This window comes from Scomber scombrus, chromosome 3 (genome assembly GCF_963691925.1).
Source record: "Scomber scombrus chromosome 3, fScoSco1.1, whole genome shotgun sequence".
Taxonomy (NCBI): domain Eukaryota; kingdom Metazoa; phylum Chordata; class Actinopteri; order Scombriformes; family Scombridae; genus Scomber; species Scomber scombrus.
In genome coordinates this window covers 2,652,414-2,678,244 of record NC_084972.1, presented here as the reverse complement: position 1 = coordinate 2,678,244, position 25,831 = coordinate 2,652,414, and the positions used below count along the sequence as shown (strand labels likewise).

General features: G+C 38.3%; 3 protein-coding genes across 4 annotated transcripts; all 3 read right to left on the bottom strand.

Moving 5' to 3' along the window:
• Positions 1-2,005: 2,005 nt before the first annotated feature.
• Positions 2,006-8,438, bottom strand: LOC133978185 (acidic mammalian chitinase-like). The gene is made up of 8 exons (XM_062416549.1): positions 8,188-8,438; positions 8,022-8,075; positions 7,169-7,334; positions 5,241-5,365; positions 5,042-5,144; positions 2,711-2,893; positions 2,254-2,370; positions 2,006-2,164 (listed from the first exon to the last, which is right to left on the bottom strand). The coding sequence occupies exons 1-8, from the start codon at positions 8,436-8,438 to the stop codon at positions 2,006-2,008; spliced, it is 1,158 nt and encodes a 385-aa protein (XP_062272533.1).
• A 4,236-nt stretch (positions 8,439-12,674) lies between these two features.
• LOC133978234 (acidic mammalian chitinase-like) lies at positions 12,675-16,237 on the bottom strand. Of its 2 annotated transcripts, XM_062416638.1 has the most exons (11): positions 16,054-16,098; positions 15,910-15,936; positions 15,587-15,794; positions 15,419-15,475; positions 14,495-14,660; positions 14,239-14,363; positions 14,021-14,144; positions 13,752-13,934; positions 13,511-13,627; positions 13,289-13,421; positions 12,675-12,922 (listed from the first exon to the last, which is right to left on the bottom strand). In XM_062416638.1, exons 1-11 carry the CDS (start codon positions 16,076-16,078, stop codon positions 12,675-12,677), a joined length of 1,413 nt encoding a protein of 470 aa, XP_062272622.1. In that variant the 5' UTR covers positions 16,079-16,098. The 2 variants fall into 2 exon arrangements, with proteins under 2 accessions (XP_062272622.1, XP_062272623.1); XM_062416639.1 differs by lacking the exons at positions 15,910-15,936; positions 16,054-16,098 and adding an exon at positions 16,229-16,237 and having other exon boundaries at positions 15,587-15,777.
• Positions 16,238-22,045: 5,808 nt separating this feature from the next.
• Positions 22,046-25,443, bottom strand: LOC134005267 (acidic mammalian chitinase-like). The gene is made up of 11 exons (XM_062444269.1): positions 25,419-25,443; positions 25,276-25,302; positions 24,954-25,161; positions 24,786-24,842; positions 23,867-24,032; positions 23,611-23,735; positions 23,393-23,516; positions 23,124-23,306; positions 22,883-22,999; positions 22,664-22,796; positions 22,046-22,293 (listed from the first exon to the last, which is right to left on the bottom strand). The coding sequence occupies exons 1-11, from the start codon at positions 25,441-25,443 to the stop codon at positions 22,046-22,048; spliced, it is 1,413 nt and encodes a 470-aa protein (XP_062300253.1).
• Positions 25,444-25,831: the final 388 nt, after the last annotated feature.

The following is a 25,831-nucleotide window of genomic DNA, read 5'->3' as shown; positions in this document are numbered from 1 at the left end:
TTTCCTACCTTTTTGAGGCCATGCCAACATAAAACATGGATTTTATTTCTCATTGACCTTAAATGTCATGTTTTACAGACCTCATTCACACCTCATTTGTTCTAAACTTTTCTTTAAAAACATATTATTACATATTATTATTGTGTTATTATTCGTTTATACACTAAAGCACAACCTGTATTGTTTCTTACAATGTTTTTCTTTCTTATTCAACTAGAAGCTTTAATTACCATAAATAAAGTAACATAACAAATGGAACAGAGCTGTTAATATAAGTCTCACTAAAACTAAATCATTAGACGGTGTAACCTGCACTCCACTGCTATGCTCTGTTCCCTCAGTGTGGCACCTTGTCACGTACGTCCTCCTCTGCACACATCTGTAGAAAGTCTTTGGACTGTCTGATCTTAGGTACAGTCCATCTCCTCTGTGTGTGCAGAAGCCGCTGACAGGATACACCACAGTGATGTTCTGGAAGCAGCTGTGGTCCGGTTTTGTCGTGGTGAAAACTTTGTGTGTGGGATGTGTGCTTTCAGAGGTAGAGGAGGAGTTTGTGGGAAGAGACACAGCAGGAGTTGTTCCCTGTGGTGTCCAGTCTAGAAAAGAAAATAATTCTACTGATAAAAAATGTACAATGAAAGTGTTTAATATTGAAGGATATATTTGAAAGGGGCGCTCAACCAATTTTACACATGGAGGTCTGTTTAATTGTACGGCTGAAAATCATCTGTGTCTTCTGTCAGTGTTATGTGGCTCTGGATGAACTTGATAAAATACCATGCTGTGTCTCAGATCTCTTCCTCTGTACTAAAACTGTATTCACACTGAGAAGTATGGAAAAAATTGGTACCTGGATGGTTCACTCAAAACAGTCAAAAAGTTGAGTGTGAAACTATGGACACTTCTCACACTCAACGGTCGCCATTTTGGCTCCGTAGCAGAAGGGGAGGGACCACTTTTCAAACAGGAAATTGTAGCTGAGGACATTATAAGTAACAACGTCCTCAGCTGCCATTTCCTGTAACTACTGTGACCATCGCCTCATTATACAAATGTAAATTAGTATACACATGTTTTTTACACTAAGCACCACTATACTGTTGTCACATAACCATCAATAGGTTTATTGGCTTAATTTAGTCTAGTCTTTTTGACCACTCAAAGCACTTTTACACTACATGTCACATTCACCCATTCACACACATTTATACACTGATGACAGGAGCTACCACACAGGGTACCAACCTGCTCATCAGGAGGAAACTAACCATTCACACACATTCACACACCGTTGGTGGATGACCGCTCTACCTCCTGAGCCACAGCCGCCCCCTAGTTATGTTAGTGATGAGTTACAGGTTATTTACTGTAATTGGTCCTTTTTAAGGCTACTATCAGATTAAGGTAAGGTAAGGTAAGGTAAGGTAAGGTAAGGTAAGGTAAGGTAAGGTTAGGTAAGGTAAGGCTAGGTAAGGTTAGGTCAGGTATCTTTATTGATTGCCTTAGGGAGAAATTCCAAAACTGACACAACAGTAGCCGCATTATGTGAAAGTGATAAAAATTGAATTAAAAGTAAGATAAAATAAAATAAAATATACCATAAACAATCTCTGTGCACAATAATCTGCAATTCTATAAATCTACAATATTCATAAATTCCTGATACTATATACAAGTGTGCAATGTTCCCTGGATTAATCAGTAAGAAGATTCAGAGCAAGAAAGTGGAGGAAAAATAACTGTGAGATAAAATATTAGACATATTAGTAAATGGAATAATAATCATTTACAGGTAAATTGATACATTGATATAGAATCATTGATTGGTTAATTTGTAACAGTTTAAAAAAAATGTATGCATGGTGTTTATAGGATTATAATAGTTTATTTATTATTATCTTTCTTTCCCATGTAATTTAATTAATCACTTTTAAATTAAATTATAATAAACACGCCATCTATGTTGTTAGATGTTGGATTGAGCTGCTGCCTCTCATAATGTCTGTTAAGTGATCAGCTTGGTAGCCTCACCTTCACTGAGTCTATGTTTCAGGTGTGATATGAGTGGATATTTGCCCTGTTCACAGAAGTGTCCAGAGAAGTCGTCCATATCCAGAGTCCACACAGCTGCTCCTCCCAGCTGTCTCCTCCTCAGATAGTCCACCTGTGAGACGAACACAGGAAGGACAATGAAACTCACATATAGAATCACTTGTTAAAATATGTGTCCTCTTCCGTATCGCAGGTGTATACCTTGGCATCGTAGCTCCTCTGGTTGTCAAAGCCGACCCACTGATTGCCTTTGACAGCATAGGGAACTTCCTGTCTGTCAATCCACTGAACCGATGTGCCTTTTAGGAAAGAGCATGTCTGACAAAGAAATATCAACACACAGAAATGTCTGCATCATTATTATTATTTTGTGTTATATACTATAAAAAAATGTGTTATACTCATAATGATGAACCAGGAGTAGTACTAGTAGTTTTTGGTGTAAAGAGGTTTCAGTTGGAAGGGTATGTGTAAGAACTACAAGAACTACAAGAACTACAAGAACAACTGCACTTGTGTTAATGTTGATACATCATGCCAATCCAATAACTACTGTGCTGACTCCATGCTGAGGTGAAACACCAGAGCAGTAATGGACTGATAGCATATAATAGTGGTCTGTATCTCTGCTGAATGCAGCTACATGCACTCTCTTTACCTCGTAGTAAGACCAGAGGCCAATCTGCTGGGTGTAGGGCCCCGGGCTGGCAGGACTGCTGACTGGAGCACCCACGCCTGTTGCTGTGGTGGAGAGTGTAAAGGAGTAAGCGTGGGTGGAGAAACCCAGCAACAACTTCCCTGCTGGGGCTCCACGCTTCATCCAATATTGCATCACATGATCCTGGCAGGAAAGAAAGGGAGAAGTTGTCAGTGAAATCAATGAGCTTCTGCGGGGGAATTCTATTATAACTGATGATATTTAGCAAAGCAAAGATCTGGAGTGTGTCTGTCATATGATCAGGTTGTGAAAATGCCTTTAGCTACACACTTTGGCTACTCTGGTGCAGGTTATGTTTATAATATTACAGAATACCTGTGTAAAAATGTCAAATAGAAAAAGAGCATTGTCATTTCTAGATCATCATGTGAAGTATGGCACACAGATCCTAAAAAAGGGAGCTTTTGCTTTTCCTGATGATTTAATGTATGACCCAGGACATGTAACCTCAACAGACCACTTGCCTATGTGAGCTTTAACCTTTGTGCCTCACTATGTGCCACAGACTATGTAATGTCGTGACATTCTCCAAGGATATTCTTTTTAATAAAAAAAAATTCAAAGTCAATCAATCACTTATAGTAGGTCTATAATACACTGCATGGACAAATTATTCCTCTAATCCTCTTAGGAACAAACATTTTCCCATTAAAACTACATTTTTGACCCCCCCTGTCAAAATATGACTCTTTCATACATTCCTCTGCTCTGGACTGTCATTTTGGAGGCCTGGCTTCAAAGTTGTATGGGTTTTTTTTTTGTGTCTTTCACCAAATAGCATCATTTAGCTGTACTTTGCCTAGTCTTTTAGCCTCACTGGGTTTCTGGCCTGCAAATCTGCTCTCATTGACGTGGTTTCCAGCAGCAGCAGTCGCTTTCAGTGAAAAGCTCTAATGAACTAGTGTACACTACCTGCCCAGCACCAAACAGCTGATAAAGTTAGCAACCAGCTATGTAACAGTGCAGCATGGAGCAGCTAAGAGCCACATTTATGTTGGTGGAAAGCAGAGAGTTAGAAACAGAGTGAATATGATCATTTAAACTTAAAGTGAATACTAATGTTTATCTGTGTCTGCTGGCTGTGTAAACAGACAGCTGTTAACATATGAACCATGTCAATGCTGTGATGCTCTGCTGCCCTTATTTGGCCAATAAACAATTAATTAAACATTCTAACTGGGTTATTATAATGCCGGAAAAAAATGTGAGCAGGCTTAATGGAAATTTGGTTTACGTTAAAGCTGCCCTCCATTCAAAAATCTGTTTTTCTACATATTACTGCAGTTGGATTTTTGAGCTTCACTGTGCAGAATGATGTGAGTACAGTTTGTTTTCACATTCATCTGCTGATCGTTAAAAGATGCTGTGTGTTCAGTGTTAATCTAAGTTTAAAGTGTGTTCATAAAACCATGATTTGTGACATCACAAATACTGTGGAAGCCAATCGTGGTCCAGTATGCAACTTGTGATGTAGAACTTGAAGTCTTCAGCACACAAACACTAAGAATTGACTTGACTCATGTCCAGCCGTTCAACATTTTAAAATTAAATATTATTTACATATTCATAGATGGATTCTTAATGAGGGAAAAGGAGTAGATGTAAAAAACTATTTTTTAATATTTTTTGGAGGTATTTTTGTCTTTATTAGTTATTTACAGAGAGGCTGACAGGAAAGAAAGGGAGAGTGAAGTGGGTGTGACATGCAACATAGGTCCCTGCATATATATGGCATGCACTGTAAATTATTATTCAAAGCAGTAGAAGTAAAGCATATTTTGTATTTCTTAAAACATTTCTGTTGGGAGCTCTTTAATTTACTTTACAAAATCAGATGTGTTCAAACTTTTCTGAATACTGGTTAAAGCTGTACTAATCTATGATGTGTTGTAACTTGATTTAGTTCAATATTTTGTTGCTCTCATCAGCCCTGTTTCCAGCAGCAGATACATGCCCAGCACCAAACAGCTGGTGAACATAGTGGAGCATTTAGCAGCTAATGACCCATGTACTTACATTCTACCTACTTTGCAAACAGTTTGCTGAGACGTTACCCATACACAAACTTTTTAAGGCTTCATATGTCAGTGTGTGGGATTTTCTGGTTGTTGTGTAGTTCTGCTGCCAAGTGACCAAATTAAGTTATATAGCTTCATGCATTATGCAGTTAATACAGTAAATAGAATAAATACTCTAATAAATACCGAGTGTACTTTTTACTGGTATTATACATGAAAGGAAAGTCATGAATTAAAAAAAAAAGGTCATTACTATATTAGTTGTGTTTTCAGTGTAGAGTGGAGTGTGGTGGGCTGTTACTTCGTCTTGACCACCATGGAGTCCAAACGTCTTCACATTAATGAAGTCCAGGTACCTACACACATTAACATAAGAGAGAGTGGTTCTATTAAAGCAAATGGGATCATCTAATGATAAAACATATTAAACCTGGAGTTGATGAGTTACTTACTTTGACATCTCAGAGATTTCATATAATCTATCTAAAACATCTGTTTCTGCTGTCACAGCTGCAGAGAGAATCAATCGTGTGTCTTTGTGTCCTTTACTCTCAGCTTCATAGGCCTCCCAAAGCCCCTAAAAATCCACAGGAATTATTTAAACATTGATGAACTGTCCAAACAAATCCTGTTATATTTTACATTACTGCAAACTATTTCCTATCCAACCAGCTAACAGTATCCAGTTCAATCCAGTATGCTGTGAAAATCAGCTTTCAAAGACTAAAAATGAGTTAGATAATCCATCAACATCATGTTTGATTGAACTGTGATAGTGATGAAAGTGATATTGTAATTGTAACTGCAGACTGGTACTACATTAACACAATCCTTATTTAAGGCTGTGTGCCCAAACTAAAAGTAGGAGAGATCCCCATTGTGATGGATTATGTAACTCAAGTTTCAGGTTCACTGAAATGAGTACAAACCACTTACTGCCACAAATAAAGCTAAATACAGGATCATCTTTTTAACCCTTACACCCTGTTCAGGGTCGCATTTTACCCATTTTTACATTTAAGAGAGGTAAAAACACCATATACACATTTTCTTTTAGCCAGACTTTTCCTAATGTGACCCATAGTATACAAAACTGGAAACACATGCAGCTGATACACATTTTATACAAACATAAAACAGTGATTGTGAAGGTCTTTTTTATAAGATTAATCAAACATTTATTAAAATGACTAGACTTCAACTTTGAACTCTTCAGTGCAGTGTCTGTGCTGTCTGTGTAATTATGAGACTGAATGACAGAATAATAAAAAGATGAAAGGGCCAAACATAATGATTCATCATAAATGCTGGCGTCTAACAGATAAGACCGCTTTATTGGTGACAGTCTAACCTTTCAGCAACACACAGAAATCAATAGATTATGTAATAATTGAAATGCTTCGTAGCTGTAGGTACATGTATGTCATAATTTTATGGTATATATATATCATTACAATATATCTGCTACTGTTAGCTTCAATCCAAACATTTCAGTAGCATAATACTTCATTTCATTTTCCATCATCCACTGCAGGTTCTATATCATGGTGTCTGCTACAGCTAACTGTCAGACATTCATTCAGTCTTCCAATTTAGATTTAATAATTTTAGATTAAATTGTGTTGGATGGAGTGCCTTGGTAGCCAAGTGGTTACCAAGGCAGCATCCCTGGTTCGATTCTGGCAGGGGACCTATGCTGCAGGCCATTCCCCTCTCTCCCTGTTTCCTGTTGGCCTCTATGCCACCTACTAACAAAATAAAGGCAAAAAGTCCAAATATGAAAAATAAATCTAAATCTAATTGTGTTGGATGTAAACATGACTTCTGTTTAAAGTATTTTTGAAGAAATACAATATTTCTTTCTGTGACTTAATGCAATGACATTAAAATATCAAGTGTAACATTAATGATTATATGGGACACATGTATTAAACAAATAAGAAATTGACCAAATCTTAAAAAACATGAAAGAAAAAGAAAAAATCCATATATTGACTTATTTACTGGCAACTAGCTTGAACTACCATGCCATTCTCTGCCATCAAGTTGAATATGAGAGTAATGAAGAAATATTCCCCCCTGAATACCTCTAACCCCAGTCTGAACCACTCAAGCAATGCTCATTTCTGTGTTTGAGGGTTTGGATTCATGGGGTTAGGGTTAGGGTTAGGGTTAGGGTTAGGGTTAGGGTTAGGGTTACTCAAAACTCTTTCTCTGTATTGTAAATCAAACCCAATCACAATGCCTGTGTTTGATAATATAAGTTAATATGAGAGGCCCTCCTAAAAATAATTCATAGCATTCATGTTAACAAGAACATTAACACTGAGTCTTGAACGTAGAGGTGTTGAAGGAAAAAAATCATCTCCATTCAGTTTACCTTGCAGAGCAGAGTAACACCCTTTTTGTCCCATGGAGGACTTCCATGAGATCCAACATCTCCTAAGTCCAGATCCAGACCATCAAACCCATGAGTCCTCAGGAATCTGATAGAAGACTGAATGAATGTCTGACGGTTAGCTGGAGCAGACACCATGATGGAGAACCTGATGACGAGACTGTTTTTAGGATAATATAATGACTTTGCGTTTAATGTATTTTGCATTTGTATTGAAGCTGAAAATAATAGATACTTTGCAATGATATATACCATATAAATTGGACTATTGCAAAGAGTCATTTCGAATTATTACATATACATGTATTCATTTCTTTCAATAACTCATTTTCATTTAGGCTATACCCAAAGTAAATGCTTATTTTGTTTGAATAACTCTCATAAACCCAAAGAAATGAATCATTTACAGAAAAGCAGCAAAAACTCACATTTAAGGACCTACGACCAACAAATGTTTAGCTATTTTTTTCATGACTTCAATATCAAAATGTGGTTAAGTTTAGGGTTATCAGTAAAAAAAATACTGAGGAATTCTATCAGAATTACATTCTTGGCAGATAGTCACAGGATATAAAAACTCACCACTGAAATGCAGGAAACTACCCACCAATTCAATACTGATACTCTAATAATTATGCTACTATTACTGCACAGGTCTTTCCAAGGGGGAGCCATTTCCTTACATGCTCTACAAAAATCCAATATTCACTCAGTATAATATACTGATAAATAATCAACAGTCAGCTTGAAAGAACAGTATTGTTTCTCTGCAGTCATTCTAGCCTTCGTCAGCAGATGGAGGACTTTCATAAGGAGAGATAGAGATTCAACTCACTGAGATCCAGCGCTCTCATCTCTGACTGACAGTAAAGTCTTCAGTGTGGAGCTGCTGCTCATGGACAAAGAGAAGAAAACAACCAGCTTAGATAAACATTAAAACATAAAAACACCTTGCATATATTCTAGGTAATTGCACATCATTTCTATGGAATAATTATTACCTCTTCTTGAGCTCAATGAATGACTTGTAGAGGCTTTTCTCATTCCACTCATACTCAGTGATCTCATTAGCATGGTTGATGATGGTGAAGGAATAAACCAGGTGTGTACACAGGTTGGGGTCCACGTTTTCTGGTAGAAATTTGCCCACACCGGGTCTGTACCGTGACCAGTTGGTAAAATAACAAACCAGTTTGGTTGTGGTTGCTGCTTTTAAGGAAAAGAAAGAAATGCATTGAAGATTGTTCCGCATTCTAATTAAATCATCAGTCTTGCTTTGTTTAAAATGTTCTGCTTACCCATCTGAATGAACAGTTGCAGAGCCACTGCAAGAGGCACAGTTCATACTGTCATTACATTTGAACAAAGTGCGATATTTAGCAATCAGTCGAGTAAAATTGGGTAAATATCAAGACTATACACAGAATATCTCACCAATTACACTTGCTATTCCTGCATTCATCTCAGCTGTTTGTGCTCTCCTCCCAATGGCAGTCTCCCATTCTGTGGTGCTTCACAGCTCACAGACAGGAGCATAGGCAATGTATACACGGTGTGATGTCATTCCAGTTTTACTTCTCATATTACTATGAGACACATGATATAAAATACCTTTACCTAACATACCCTATATGTCTCTATGACACATGTAGTGATGGGTATACTGTATGATGGATTAGACAGTTTCAGGGGCTGATGGCAGAAATACAGTCATAAAATGTTTTTTTTGGTAAATGTTAATAGACACATTTTTTGACCACTCAAAGCGCTTTTACACCACATGTCAATTTCACCCATTCACACACATTTACAGTATTGTTGTTGTAGGTAATAGTGACATAAAAAACACTAAGTGTAATGTATACAAATAAAGTTATTAATATTAGAAAATGATTTTTATTTAGCCTGAAAAAATAAATCAAATAGAAAACTTTAAGTTCAGTTTGAATTTTAAAAAAATGTTGCAGCTGATGTTTTTCACCCTCAACAGGAAGAACTGGATCGGGGACACTGATATTCTTTATTTAGCTGCTGCAGTTTTGAATGACCCACTTCGAGGTTTTCACCCGAAGCCTTTTTTGACATGACACCTGTGTTTGAAACTCAACGTGAAACCATCTCTGCATCTGTTCATATCCGTCAATGTAATGATGATATGTTGTTGCTGGCAGTTGACGGATGCTGACTGACAAGACAAAAGACATGTCATACTGAAGTGATATGCTTTAAGCTTAAGGCGTAAAAGTGCTGGATGAGCACCAAAGAGGAGTGAGAAGATGCACAGAAAGAGCTGCTGTTCTGTCTGCTACGCTGTCCAATCTGAAATAGATTGAGATTGAATTTTGAATGGTTGAAAATTCTGCTATATCCAGCATGTCTGTCTCTGCATTCTCTGTGACAAAATGGCAAAGCAGAGTTAATCCACAATGATGTCACATGGAGCTCTGTCAGTATCTGGAAGCATTTGAGTGACACCTGAGCAGCAGAAGTCTTTATTCAGCTTTAACTTAAGGAGAGTGTACTCACAGCTTCTGTTGTGTAGAGATGAGCTTTGGTAAATCTCCTCATGTTCCTCTGTGGGCTGTAACACTGCTCACATTTTACACTGTAATGAGAAATGATAAGGACACAATGCTGAGGATTCAACAATTAAGACATCCTCTGCTGCTCTCCTTAACCCTTACATACTGTTTGGGTCAGTTGTCAGCTGTAAAAACACCCTAAATGTATTTTACTCTGAAATGTGATGACTTTTCCTAAAGTGGCCCAAAATGCACAAAAATGAACATATTTTAAAATGTTATATGTGGTTCAAAATGTGGTATAGACACTTTTTATGAGGGGAACATACACATTTCTAATACCTGGCATCAAAATGTAAAAACTTAAATGTAAATGTAATGTAAACCCAAATTACCAGTAGAAGCCTCATTCACCAAATGAAAAAGAACTGAAAGAGGAACTGATCTAGTACTGTACTGTTGACTGATAAACATTATAAGATCATAATTTGCTCTAGTATCAAAAGTCGGATCTGTCAGTTTGTTTATGGATGTATATTCCTTGTCTATTTATTGTACCTTTTATCAGTGTAGTTTATATTTGGCTCATAGCCACATTAAGTGATGTCCTGATGATGACAGTAATCAAGATGTACATTTTCTGGGACTTTTGAGTCTCATTTAACCTTTGCCACCTCTGTTAATCATAAAAGTGCTTTGACTGCAGAAATATCTTCCGTATTGCTGTGCAATGTTTTATTCAGATACACGTAGTACATTTGAGAAGAGATTTGCATGATTTCTGCACTAAGAATTTTCTGATCATACTGTCTCTTCTCTGTCACTCACAGGAGTCAGGTAAGTGATGCCATCTTCTGAACATAAACAGTTTTATTTAACCTTTATTTACTCAGGGAAGTTTCATTGAGACACAGTTTCTCTTTTGCAGGAATGCCCTGATCACATCAATAGGGTTACATATATGCACAACTGGAAGCTGTGCAGTATACAACCACAGTCTGGCCTGCAGGCATGGCTGGATCTACCATTCGGGCAATGTGGGCAAATTCCCAGGGGCCCTTGAGTGGAGAGGGGCCGTCAATGATAGGAGAAGGGGAAAAAAGGATGTGCTTTTTTCTTTTTTCCTTTTCCTTATTTTTGTTGGGCTCTACAGAAATACGACACAAGGCTTGACTCATTCTGATGTTGTTAATTATGATCACTGTCAGAAACCTTGTATGTCCAAAACACAATGTGGAGTTACAAGGTTTCCATACAGCAGTCAGCAGCGTTATCCAATCAGAATAAAAGAAAAGTTGTTTCGGGGACATGAGCTTCAGTGCCCATGGGCCCTTGGGGGTACCGATTTAGCCTGGCCTGCAGGCCAATGAGAGGCTACACTGGAGCGGTTGGTTAAGAGCACCTCAGTGCTGGTAATGAGGGAGAGACAAGTGCTGCTTCATTTTCCCCGTCCAGATTTATCATTCCAGATTGTACCTTTAGGTCAAAAGCTTGCACCTTTAACCTTGAGGCCCCCATTGCCCTAGTAATTACAGTAACTGTTTTAATGAGAGAAAATAAATTAAGACAACTAAGAGAAGCAGAGAATCAAAAATAGGTAAGAGTGGAAGAATGTCAATTTGCTTGACATTACATAACTGTAGATGCAATAGCTCAGACTCAGGTGGATGTTATGGTGCAGATGTTACATGCACATGCTGCTGCCAAAGGCTACATTTTTGTGCGGTCCCTGAATAGTTAGTGAACTGTCTGCACTTCATCACACAGCACTTTATATCCATTCATCATATATTTGTATATCGTAAGTGTGTATGTTTTGCAAATTGTGGATTTGTTAAAAATCAATTGGTTAATTTCTTATTAACCCTTACATACTGTCCGTTTTGGCATTTGACATTTGACAGCTGTAAAAACACCCCAAATGTCTTTTACTCTGAAATTTGATGATTTAACCCTGGCCTTAAAATTAAGGCATCGTGCAGTTAATGATTCAGTGACTCACCAATAATCAGTTTTGATAATAAAACTGAACACTTATTGACAGTTATTGACCATGATATTTTTGTTTTCTACGGGTTTTGGCAAGTTTATTGGACAAAGTCTGCAAAATCACTTTCCTACTGTACATGAGCATGCAAAGCTCCCTCCCTTCTCTTTACTCTGGACTGAACTCAAAAGAGCTACAGAGTTCTCTTTCAGTTTTCTGATGGCACTGTCATTCTCTTTGTTATATTTATGTTATTGAGTGATATTCTCTTTGAAAGTTATTTTTTCCCGTTAGTGTTGCATCTCATGCATCAGTTTAGCAATTTGTATCATATTTTGGTAGGGTAGCATTACACGGGGAAGAAGACATTCACATCATTGTTAGAGGTGAAAGTTCCAGTCGTGAATCATAAAAGTATTCATGGCAGTGCATAATTAATATCAGGCTAATAATGGTGTCTGGGGTCTCAAATAAGCCTTTGGTGCTGTGACTTATCACCACTGATCTAACTAAGGAAACCACCATTCAGTGCTCAACTGGTGACTGATGACCATAGTATGTAAGAGCCTGGATTACTTACAAAAACTATGTCTCAGTAATACAAACCTATCATGATATGTGCTCTGTACAGTCGTTTACCATTTTACTTTGTGAATACTCAAAGTGAGGACTGAATATCACATTGTTAGTCTTATTTATTTATCCTTTATTCAATTTATACTATATTTATATATTTTTACAATAATCCAGTCAACAATTTAAACCAAAGTACTTTGCACTGTATGTTTTATATTTCTCAAAACATACATTGTAGCTATATATGTCTAATGACACCTTCACTCAGCTAAATGATTGTATACAGATTGGATACAAGAACATTTTTACAGTCTGTTTAATGACTGACATTTGCATTGGTTGTAATACACATTGTCTTTACTCATGCCTCATGGCTCATGGCTCATGGCTCATGGCTCATGCCTCATGGCCAGACGCAGCATTTGCAGCTGTCATCAAAGACAGATCCAGTTCCGCATGGCCTCTTATGGGTGACGCCACCAGCGCACATGTAGAAGGTGGACTTGTCGTCTGGGTTGGCGTACAGACCGTCAGGTTTGCCATTACAGAATCCGGGTCCTGGAGCATGGGTGGTGGTGGTGGTGGTGGTGGTTGGTTTGGTGGTGCTAGCACCAGGTTTGGGGGTGGTGGTAGGGGGCAGTGGGGGCAGCACTGAATGATAAAGGGAGAGGAAATGTATATTACATTTGTGTATAACCTGACTATGACTAATCCTAACAGCACTGTACATTACTTTATTACTGCAACAGGCTCATTAGAGCCCTCTCAAGATTGTGTTATAAAAGAATACCGTTTTGATTATGCATGCATTTTTTAAAATAGGAAATGACTGGTAGTGCAGAATATAATTCATAATTGAAATACCTTATGTTGATACAAACTGGACTTAAATCATATGGCGATACAAGATTCAACTTTTGGAAATATTCGAAAGAGTCCACGGGTAATAATTACTATAATCACTACAGCCAGATAACTCTTATGAATAAATCTGTACAAAAAATGCTTTTGACATACCGATATTAAGAAGTTTGTTGAGATGATACATCAGAGGGTGTGCTCCCTCTCCACAGAATCGTCCAGCAAAGTCATCCAAATCGAGGGCCCACACAAAGGCACCGCCAAACTTCTGCTCCTGCAGGTATCGCACCTATAGGGACAAAAATGAATGGAATTTAGTATGACTACATTGGATAGACTGTCAGTGTGTTGAAAATATACAGCTGAAGTGCCACCAACCTTGGTCTCATAGCTCTCCTTGTTATCAAATCCCACCCACTCGTTGTTCTTAACGGCATATGGAACTTTCTGGTCTTCAATCCAGCTGATAGTGGTGCCCTTCAGGAAGCCACAGATCTAGACCACAAACAATACGTTTATGTAGCTTTACAATTTGCACTCAGATTTTTTACACAGGCCAATGCAATCAATACATTCTACACATATGATTGTATGGGTTTACTCCATTACTAAATTGTACCTCATAGTAGGCCCAGAATCCAGCTTCACGTGTGTATGATCCAGCTGATGCAGGGCCGTTAGCTGGGGCTCCAACACCAGTCTCTGATGATGTCAGACGGAAAGTACGACCATAGGTAGCAAAACCCATCCTCAGCTTCTCCAGTGGGGTACCCTGGTCTCTCCAATACTTCATGGCATAGTCCTAAAAAAGTTGAGGGAAGAGGTGAAGTAGAATTCTGACAAAAAGTACTGCAGTTCATTTTTCTTTAATCCCTACTATGTTCTTACGGTGTTAAAGTAGATGAGGTCACCACTGTCCTCAGAGCCTCGGTACAGAGGGCTGTTGTGTCCAGTGAACTGCTCCCAAGTTCCATGAAAGTCATATGTCATCACATTGATGAAGTCCAGTTCTCTGAAGATAGGGAAAACAAGTTTGGTCATTTCAAAAAACCTTTGAAGAGCTCCCAGGTTCCTCTATCAAGAGGAATTCAAGGCAACACACTCACTTGGCAATCTCAGCAATTTCATATGCGCCATCGATGGTTCCCTTTCCAGCAGCCACTGCAGCAGTCAGCATAAGCTGAGGCTTGCCGGTCTCCTTAGCATCAGCTGCATAGGCAGCAACAAGTTCCTGCAAATGCACAGTAAAAATAAAGTAAGAAAGAAGTACAACATGGTGTACAGTATAACAAAATAAACAGTAGTTTAGTTGTAGTTTAATCATTTTAGTTAAAAAATAAACCAAGAGATATCAGCACCCACCCTGCAGAGCAGAGTGAACCTCTGTTTGTCCTCTGGGGGACTTCCACGAGCTCCAGGGTACTCCCAGTCCAGATCCAGACCATCAAATCCATGAGTCCTCAGGAATTTGATAGAAGACTGGATGAACCTCTGGCGGTTGGCTGGAGTGGACACCATGATGGAGAACCTGCGGGAGAGATTGAGATCTGTTAAAACCAATCATTTGAGTAAATAGGCTAACAGCTCTTCTGCATCCCCTAGCTTTTGAAAAACAACTGGCTGCTGTTTTAAAGAATTTACATGATTAATTACTTTATCATGAACACATTTAAAATCTTTACATATAAGCTAGATAACTACCAAACCACATTATCTGGTTAACTATGTATTGTTGTGTTTTTCTGAACATACAGTAAAGCTAACTGGAAGGATCCATGATTAAAATTAGCTAGGTGCTGAATGTGAAAAATAACATCAGATAAATGTACTTGCTGCTACAAGACTGTAGCAGCAAGCTACTGCTCGACATATATTATATTATATTTTTTCTTATATTTGGCACTCAGCACTTTTCTGTTGAACTCTCCTTCTTCTTGGTGAACATTGATGATAAACTGCCCTTCAGCCGAGTCAAGTGCAATACATGGGACAAGTGCAATACTCTGTAGATCAGGAGTGAATGAGTACACTTTCCTTTGTTATTGTATTTTCTGTTCATGTTCTTTGTTGGTGTTTTATGTGTCTGTGTTTGCAGCCCTTGTAGTACTGCTGTCTACAACACATTTCCAGCAAGAGACAATAAAGTTTATCCTTATCCTTATTTAGCCAGATTTTTGTCACAGTTCAGAATGTGGCTGATGGGACACTGGTGACATAATTCTCAGCAATCTTTTATTCGGTAAAGACAAGTGATACATGCATATTTACGGTGTAAAATGTACTCACTGTCTTGAACCGAAGTTCCATCCACCAACAGCCAGCAGAGTCTTCAGATGAGGATTCCTGGAAACAGTACAGAGTGTAGGTTTGGACAATGTCATATTACCATCACGCAGACTTTTACTCTACTGAAGGCTCCACGGATACAAGGGTGCCTCAATACTGGCCACTTACTTGTTTTTCAGGCTATTGAAATTCTTGTACAGGACATCATCATTCCATTCATAGGTAGTCAGCTCATTGTTACTGTTGAGGATGGAGAAGGCATAGATCAGGGTGGTACAGATGAACGGGTCCACGTTCTGTGGCAGGAACTTGCCCTCACCAGGTCTGTACTGGGACCAGTTGGTGAAGTAGCATATCATCTCATGGTCGGCAGTTGCTGCGTAGGGAATAAAGGAATATTACCAAAAGCAATGATTCCAGTGATACCGTACAAGTGCAAAGACAAATTAAATGATGCTATTTGGTATGATCCAAATAGTATCACAACTTACCCAGCTGGCATAGCACCAGGCATAATCCTAAGAAATATGAAAAAGTATTGGTCAGTCCAGCGAAAATCACATAAAACGGTAACATTGCTCAAAAAAACAACAAGATAAATATAAAGATATAATTCAAATAAATTCTCATAATACCTGCAAGGATGGTAAGCTTGGTCATCTTAGTCTCAGTTCTCACAACTTCACGATATAACTGTAAAACAAAAAGTGACACAGAGTCAATGATAGAGGCAACAAAACACAATTACCACAGTGATCAGACCAGGTACAACAAATAACTATAGCTTCAAGACAAGTTGTTTAGACTGACCTTGGGACTGGGTGACAAAGCTTAATAGCGAAGTTTCAACCTTTTATATCATCGACTGTGCAAAGAGAGGAGGAGTTGTCCCAGCCTGTGATATATTGGGGCTTATATACATATTGATAAGATCCCACAAAGTTTGAACACGTGTAGACAATAATTTACTCAGCACAGCACTGTGTTCTCAGCTTGCACGCAACTCATGACCCGGTGTAATTTAGGTCATATAATTGATTATTATATGATTCATCAGCTAAAACTTCCTTATAGTATTGTTTATCATAATCCTGATGTTTTACTTTAATTTTCATTAGCTTTAAATTCAGTCAACTTAATATATATTTACAACCATTTGTCGATAAATAGTTTATTTGATCATCAAATATTAGTTTGATTAAACATTAGTTTCATATTAAATAAGTTGCTTAGACAGACATCAAAGACATCAAATGGGATGTACTGTAATATGATCACTGGACAAAGATCATCTTTGATCAACTTATTGATCATAAAATGTAATATAAATATGTTTTTCTCCAGGATCCTGTTTTTGAATATAGTATGTTCAGAGTATTAATATCAGAAAGTAAACAATTAAATAAATACACGTGAGAAAATGTGCATTTTACAGTGACAACTCCTGAAATGTTCCTTTTATTGAAATAGAAAATACAGTGATAAATAAGTTAGTAGCTTGACAAGCAGTTAATAAGCAAATAAATGAATGAATACATTTACAAGTAAAATGATGTTTTATTTAAAATAAATAACTTACGTTTTTAAAATTCATTCAGTCATTTAAGCTCATTTAGATTTTCTTTAAATGGGTGTGAAATGTAAGGTCACATTTCAAAAGAAACTGAACATAGTAGTTCAAATTCCAAAATCAATAATTATCACAATGTGTGATGTTTAATATGTGTTGACTGACTATCCAAAACTAATCAGATGCACATAAAGTGAGATCTGTTTTGAGCCAACTTTAGACAGCTTGAGACTCTCCTGCTGTAGTTTCAAGATTACCAGTTACAATCACGTTATCACTCTGCTTTGTTGAACACTGGCCGTGACCATTGACCATCAAGATGTTCCAGAGCCAGCTGCTTATTTTTCGGAGATAAAGTGGAGCCGCCGGTGCAATCCGGGCCATACAAGGTACACAGGGTGGAAACAACAACAATGGAAACGTCTGTACAATATTAATTCCAGGATGTTGACTTTACAATTATATGATGTGGGTAAAAGCAAGTCTGTAATCACCATAGCTATTGTGAATTAGTCTGGAACCTCTCAGTTCATCTTTGATTTCTAAAAAGTGTTATCAACAGGCACAGACCTAGATGACCCTGGACACAATTGGATTGACCTCAAACCAATCAGACCAACGAAACGTGACGTAATGCTGGGTGACAGAAAAATTAAAACAGACTACTACTACTGCTGCATATATTCAGAAACTTTTTGGCATATGTCTATCTTAGAGTCTGGTATCCAGCTCTTATCATAAATCCATGGTATGACCAGGAGGGGGACCAGACACATCTGCAAGAGCAAATAAAACATTAGTTTGCACATTCTTCTGGTTCTCGGGCTAGGTATAAGCAGCACCTAGTGACAAACTTTTGACTTTTTAAATGAAACTGACTGGAGCCATGAATGAAATTAGAAAATATTCACAACAATGTGTGATGCCTTATATGTTTTGAGTCTGATTATACTATCACTATCAACATTGAAAATGTTGACTCAATTAAATTATATAGTATTGTATTTAAGTAGAGCTATATTATCTATATTAATCTATGGATTTTTTTGGGTAAATAATTACTGAATTATAATTTAGTCTGTAAAATTATGAAATAAAATAATTGCTACATTGTTTTTCAACAAATTTCTGTCTTGTGTTACCATATATATCATATAATAAGCATACAGTGGATTGAAGTGGGTTAAAGCAGCAGCAGGAGATACATTTGGAAACCTTTTTCAATTAAATGACTCATGCACACAACAGAGATGAATTACTGTAAAACAGAACATGTAAAACATGTCAAATCAGCAAACTCCCACTTTTAAATAATTTAAAAGTAATTAGAATGTATAAACAACAACAGAAAATTACAATACTGAATGCCTTTCTATCAGCTCGAACCAGTCTGGCCATTCTCCTCTGACCTCTGGCATCAACAAGGCATTTGCGCCCACAGAACTGCCGCTCACTGGATATTTTCTCTTTTTCGGACCATTCTCTGTAAACCCTAGAGATGGTTGTGCGTGAAAATCCCAGTAGATTAGCAGTTTCTGAAATACTCAGACCAGCCCGTCTGGCACCAACAACCATGCCACGTTCAAAGTCACTTAAATCACCTTTCTTCCCCATTCTGATGCTCGGTTTGAACTGCAGCAGATCATCTTGACCAAGTCTACATGCCTAAATGCATTGAGTTGCTGCCATGTGATTGGCTGATTAGAAATTTGCGTTAACGAGCAGTTGGACAGGTGTACCTAATAAAGTGGCCAGTGAGTGTATATATATATGTATATATATATATATTGTACGAAAGTGTGACTAGGTCACTATAAGTATCCTTCAGTGCCCTCTGGAGGCCGCAAGTGGTACTATCTCTTTATTGGTTATTGTTCATTTTACTTAAGCATAATAGATTGTTTAGGCCCCTACTTAGTGAAACTCGATCGCAGAACAGAGAAAAGGTGGGGTATTATTTTCAAATGCCTCACCACAAGAGCAGTGTATCTGGATCTCCTTGGCCACATGGATACAGACGCCTTCCTGATGTCACTATGGCGATTCATTGCTAGAAGAGGGAAACTGTTCGAGATCATCTCTGACCAAGGCACATATTTTAAAGGAGGTGAAAGGGAGTTACGGGAAGCATTTTCCAACCTGGCCACTGACCTACAAGCCGAACTTGCAAAGCAGCAGATCCACTTCCAATTTAATCCGCCAAACGCGCCCCACTTCGGCGGTGTTTGGGAAAGAGAGATCCGAACCCTCAAGAATGCCCTTCATGTGACCCTGGGTGCCCAGTCAGTAACTGAGGAGGTGCTGAGGACATTACTGGTGGAAACTGAGGGTATCCTGAATTCAAAGCCCCTTGGGTACACCTCTGCAGACATCTCAGATCCAGGCCCCATCACTCCGAACATTCTCCTAATGGGGCGGCCGAACCCTTCCTTACCCCAAGTGGTGTATGCAGATACAGAGCTACTTGCCCGGCGTCGATGGCGACACAGTCAGGTCCTCGCGGACCAATTCTGGGCCCGGTTCACAAAGGCGGTTGGGTGATGGGTGATGGGTGATGGGTTAGCTGTGTGTTGCATGCACAGGCCTGTATGCTAGGCAAGTGCCCCTATATTTCTATATTATTTCTGTAATGTTTTGGTAATATCCCTGTAATATTGCTGTAGTATTCCTGTAATACTCTGTTAATATATGTCTGTGATATTTAGAGTAGTTCAGCCTAAATTATGTTTCATTTAATTTCTTTCACCATAGCTTACAACACGTTATGTATGCGTTATTGTTAAAAGGTACTGATATTCCATTCTGTTGTTAATGTATTTCATCAACCGTACAATGTACATACTCTGTGCCTACCTGGGACCTGAATAAACGTCATTAAACGTATGCCTGCCTACTGTGTCCTTATCAACGGTTACAGTATTTGTGTTGGTTTTATGTCGTTTGAAATGACATTTGTACCATTTTTTTTTACCAAATATGTACCTGAATATGTCAAATGGTGTAACCACCAAATAATGAAATTACATATTTTATCCACCTACAGTGTATTTAAGTGTTTCTACATTTAAATGTTAAAGCATTTTGTCAATATTGACATTTATTTCAGTTTAGAAAAAGGAACATCTGACAACCAGAAATGATCAGGGTAAACACTTGTATTCTATTTTAAATTCAGTCAAGAAACAATCATTGTAAATGACAAAAATTGTCATTTAGTAATTGAACAAATTTTTCTGCTATAAATTCTGGGCTGAAAAAAAAAAAAAAAAAAAAAAACATTTTACAACAGAAATCATGGTAATTTAATCTCAAAATCTAACCCATGTTTTTTATCGTAGGAAAAAAGAAAAAAATGACCTGAAAACAACAACTCATAAGTCAACTCATAACTTGGTTATGGGGCACCTCAGTGCTGGTAATGAGGGAGAGACAAGTGCTGCTTCATTTTCCCTGTCCAGATTTATCATTCTAGATTGTACCTTTAGGTCAAAAGCTTGCACCTTTAACCTTGAGGCCCCCATTGCCCTAGTAATTACAGTAACTGTTTTAATGAGAGAAAATAAATTAAGACAACTAAGAGAAGCAGAGAATCAAAATAGGTAAGAGTGGAAGAATGTCAATTTGCTTGACATTAAATTATTTCACAGTTAAGTACACTGTCATAGAAATAACTGTAGATGCAATAGCTCAGACTCAGGTGGATGTTATGGTACAGATGTTACATGCACATGCTGCTGCCAAAGGCTACATTTTTGTGTGGTCCCTGAATAGTTAGTGAACTGTCTGCACTTCATCACACAGCACTTTATATCCATTCATCATATATTTGTATATCGTAAGTGTGTATGTTTTGCAAATCATGGACTTGTTAAAAAATCAATTAGTTAATTTTGTATTAACCCTTACATACTGTCCGTTTTGGCATTTGACACTTGACAGCTGTAAAAACACCCCAAATGTCTTTTACTCTAACCCTTACTAAATTTGATGATTTAACCCTGGCCTTAAAATTAAGGCATCGTGCAGTTAATGATTCAGTGACTCACCAATAATCAGTTTTGATAATAAAACTGAACACTTATTGACAGTTATTGACCATGATATTTTTGTTATCTACGGGTTTTGGCAAGTTTATTGGACAAAGTCTGCAAAATCACTTTCCTACTGTACATGAGCATGCAAAGCTCCCTCCCTTCTCTTTACTCTGGACTGAACTCAAAAGAGCTACAGAGTTCTCTTTCAGTTTTCTGATGGCACTGTCATTCTCTTTGTTATATTTATGTTATTGAGTGATATTCTCTTTGAAAGTTATTTTTTCCCGTTAGTGTTGCATCTCATGCATCAGTTTAGCAATTTGTATCATATTTTGGTAGGGTAGCATTACACGGGGAAGAAGACATTCACATCATTGTTAGAGGTGAAAGTTCCAGTCGTGAATCATAAAAGTATTCATGGCAGTGCATAATTAATATCAGGCTAATAATGGTGTCTGGGGTCTCAAATAAGCCTTTGGTGCTCTGACTTATCACCACTGATCTAACTAAGGAAACCAGCATGACCATTGTAAGTAAGAGCCTGGATTACTTACAAAAACTATGTCTCAGTAATACAAAACTATCATGATATGTGCTCTGTACAGTCGTTTACCATTTTACTTTGTGAATACTCAAAGTGAGGACTGAATATCACATTGTTAGTCTTATTTATTTATCCTTTATTCAATTTATACTCTATTTATGTATTTTTACAATAATCCAGTCAACAATTTAAACCAAAGTACTTCAATGCTTTAGTTTGCAATATGCACTGTATATTATATATTTCCTAAGAACATACATTGTAGCTATATATGTCTAATGACACCTTCACTCAGCTAAATGATTGTATACAGATTGAATACAAGAACATTTTTACAGTCTGTTTAATGACTGACATTTGCATTGGTTGTAATACACATTGTCTTTACTCAAGCCTCATGCCTCATGGCTCAAGCCTCATGCCTCATGGCTCATGGCTCATGGCTCATGGCTCATGGCTCATGGCTCATGGCTCATGCCTCATGGCCAGACGCAGCATTTGCAGCTGTCATCAAAGACAGATCCAGTTCCGCATGGCCTCTTATGGGTGACGCCACCAGCGCACATGTAGAAGGTGGACTTGTCGTCTGGGTTGGCGTACAGACCGTCAGGTTTGCCATTACAGAATCCGGGTCCTGGAGCATGGGTGGTGGTGGTGGTGGTGGTGGTTGGTTTGGTGGTGCTAGCACCAGGTTTGGGGGTGGTGGTAGGGGGCAGTGGGGGCAGCACTGAATGATAAAGGGAGAGGAAATGTATATTACATTTGTGTATAACCTGACTATGACTAATCCTAACAGCACTGTACATTACTTTATTACTGCAACAGGCTCATTAGAGCCCTCTCAAGATTGTGTTATAAAAGAATAACGTTTTGAACATGCATGTATGCATTTTTTTATATAGGAAATGACTGGTAATGCAGAATATAATTCATAATTGAAATACCTTATGTTGATACAAACTGGACTTAAATCATATGGCGATACAAGATTCAACTTTTGGAAATATTCGAGAGAGTCCACGGGTAATAATTACTATAATCACTACAGCCAGATAACTCTTATGAATAAATCTGTACAAAAAATGCTTTTGACATACCGATATTAAGAAGTTTGTTGAGATGATACATCAGAGGGTGTGCTCCCTCTCCACAGAATCGTCCAGCAAAGTCATCCAAATCGAGGGCCCACACAAAGGCACCGCCAAACTTCTGCTCCTGCAGGTATCGCACCTAACACAAAAATGAATGGAATTTAGTATGACTACATTGGATAGACTGTCAGTGTGTTGAAGATATACAGCTGAAGTGCCACCAACCTTGGTCTCATAGCTCTCCTTGTTATCAAATCCCACCCACTCGTTGTTCTTAACGGCATATGGAACTTTCTGGTCTTCAATCCAGCTGATAGTGGCGCCCTTCAGGAAGCCACAGATCTAGACCACAAACAATACGTTTATGTAGCTTTACAATTTGCACTCAGATTTTTAACACAGGCCAATGCAATCAATACATTCTACACATATGATTGTATGGGTTTACTCCTTTACTAAATTGTACCTCATAGTAGGCCCAGAATCCAGCTTCACGTGTGTATGATCCAGCTGATGCAGGGCCGTTAGCTGGGGCTCCAACACCAGTCTCTGATGATGTCAGACGGAAAGTACGACCATAGGTAGCAAAACCCATCCTCAGCTTCTCCAGTGGGGTACCCTGGTCTCTCCAATACTTCATGGCATAGTCCTAAAAAAGTTGAGGGAAGAGGTGAAGTAGAATTCTGACAGAAAGTACTACAGTTCATTTGTCTTTAATCCCTACTATGTTCTTACAGTGTTAAAGTAGATGAGGTCACCACTGTCCTCAGAGCCTCGGTACAGAGGGCTGTTGTGTCCACTGAAATGCTCCCAAGTTCCATGAAAGTCATATGTCATCACATTGATGAAGTCCAGTTCTCTGAAGATAGGGAAAACAAGTTTGGTCATTTCAAAAAACCTTTGAAGAGCTCCCAGGTTCCTCTATCAAGAGGAATTCAAGGCAACACACTCACTTGGCAATCTCAGCAATTTCATATGCGCCATCGATGGTTCCCTTTCCAGCAGCCACTGCAGCAGTCAGCATGAGCTGAGGCTTGCCGGTCTCCTTAGCATCAGCTGCATAGGCAGCAACAAGTTCCTGCAAATGCACAGTAAAAATAAAGTAAGAAAGAAGTACAACATGGTGTACAGTATAACAAAATAAACAGTAGTTTAGTTGTAGTTTAGTCATTTTAGTTAAAAAATAAACCAAGAGATATCAGCACCCACCCTGCAGAGCAGAGTGAACCTCTGTTTGTCCTCTGGGGGACTCCCACGAGCTCCAGGGTACTCCCAGTCCAGATCCAGACCATCAAATCCATGAGTCCTCAGGAATTTGATAGAAGACTGGATGAACCTCTGGCGGTTGGCTGGAGTGGACACCATGATGGAGAACCTGCGGGAGAGATCTGTTATCACCAATCATTTGAGTAAATAGGCTAACAGCTCTTCTGCAGCCCCTAGCTTTTGAAAAACAACTGGCTGCTGTTTTAAAGAATTTACATGATTAATTACTTTATCATGAACACATTTTAAATCTTTACATATAAGCTAGATAACTACCAAACCACATTATCTGGTTAACTATGTATTGTTGTGTTTTTTCTGAACATACAGTAAAGCTAACTGGAAGGATCCATGATTAAAATTAGCTAGGTGCTGAATGTGAAAAATAACATCAGATAAATGTACTTGCTGCTACAAGACTGTAGCAGCAAGCTACTGCTCGACATATATTATATTATATTTTTTCTTATATTTGGCACTCAGCACTTTTCTGTTGAACTCTCCTTCTTCTTGGTGAACATTGATGATAAACTGCCCTTAAGCCGAGTCAAGCGCAATACATGGGACAAGTGCAATACTGTGTAGATCAGGAGTGAATGAGTACACTTTCCTTTGTTATTGTATTTTCTGTTCATGTTCTTTGTTGGTGTTTTATGTGTCTGTGTTTGCAGCCCTTGTAGTACTGCTGTCTACAACACATTTCCAGCAAGAGACAATAAAGTTTATCCTCATCCTTATTTAGCCAGATTTTTGGCACAGTTCAGAATGTGGCCGATGGGACACTGGTGACATAATTCTCAGCACTCTTTTATTCGGTAAAGACAAGTGATACATGCATATTTACGGTGTAAAATGTACTCACTGTTTTGAACCGAAGTTCCATCCACCAACAGCCAGCAGAGTCTTCAGATGAGGATTCCTGGAAACAGTACATAGTGTAGGTTTGGACAATGTCATATTACCATCACGCAAACTTTTACTCTACTGAAGGCTCCACGGATACAAGGGTGCCTCAATACTGGCCACTTACTTGTTTTTCAGGCTATTGAAATTCTTGTACAGGACATCATCATTCCATTCATAAGTAGTCAGCTCATTGTTATGGTTGAGGATGGAGAAGGCATAGATCAGGGTGGTACAGATGAAGGGGTCCACGTTCTGTGGCAGGAACTTGCCCTCACCAGGTCTGTACTGGGACCAGTTGGTGAAATAGCATATCATCTCATGGTCGGCAGTTGCTGCGTAGGGAGTAAGGAATATTACCAAAAGCAATGATTCCAGTGATACCGTACAAGTGCAAAGACAAATTAAATGATGCTATTTGGTATGATCCAAATAGTATCACAACTTACCCAGCTGGCATAGCACCAGGCATAATCCTAAGAAATATGAAAAAGTATTGGTCAGTCCAGCGAAAATCACATAAAAAGGTAAAATTGGTGAAAAAACAACAAGATAAATATTAAGATATAATTCAAATAAATTCTCATAATACCTGCAAGGATGGTAAGCTTGGTCATCTTAGTCTCAGTTCTCACAACTTCACGATATAACTGTAAAACAAAAAGTGACACAGGGTCAATGATAGAGGCAACAAAAGAAAGCAAAGCTATCCTCACAATTACCACAGTGATCAGACCAGGTACAACAAATAACTATAGCTTCAAGACAAGTTGTTTAGACTCACCTTGGGACTGGGTGACAAAGCTTAATAGCGAGGTTTCAGCCTTTTATATCATCGACTGTGCAAAGAGAGGAGGAGTTGTCCCAGCCTGTGATATATTGGGGTTCATATACATATTGATAAGATCCTGCAAAGGTTGAACACGTGTAGACAATAATTTACTCAGCACAGCACTGTGTTCTCAGCTTGCACTCATGACCCGGTGTAAATAGCTAAAACTTCCT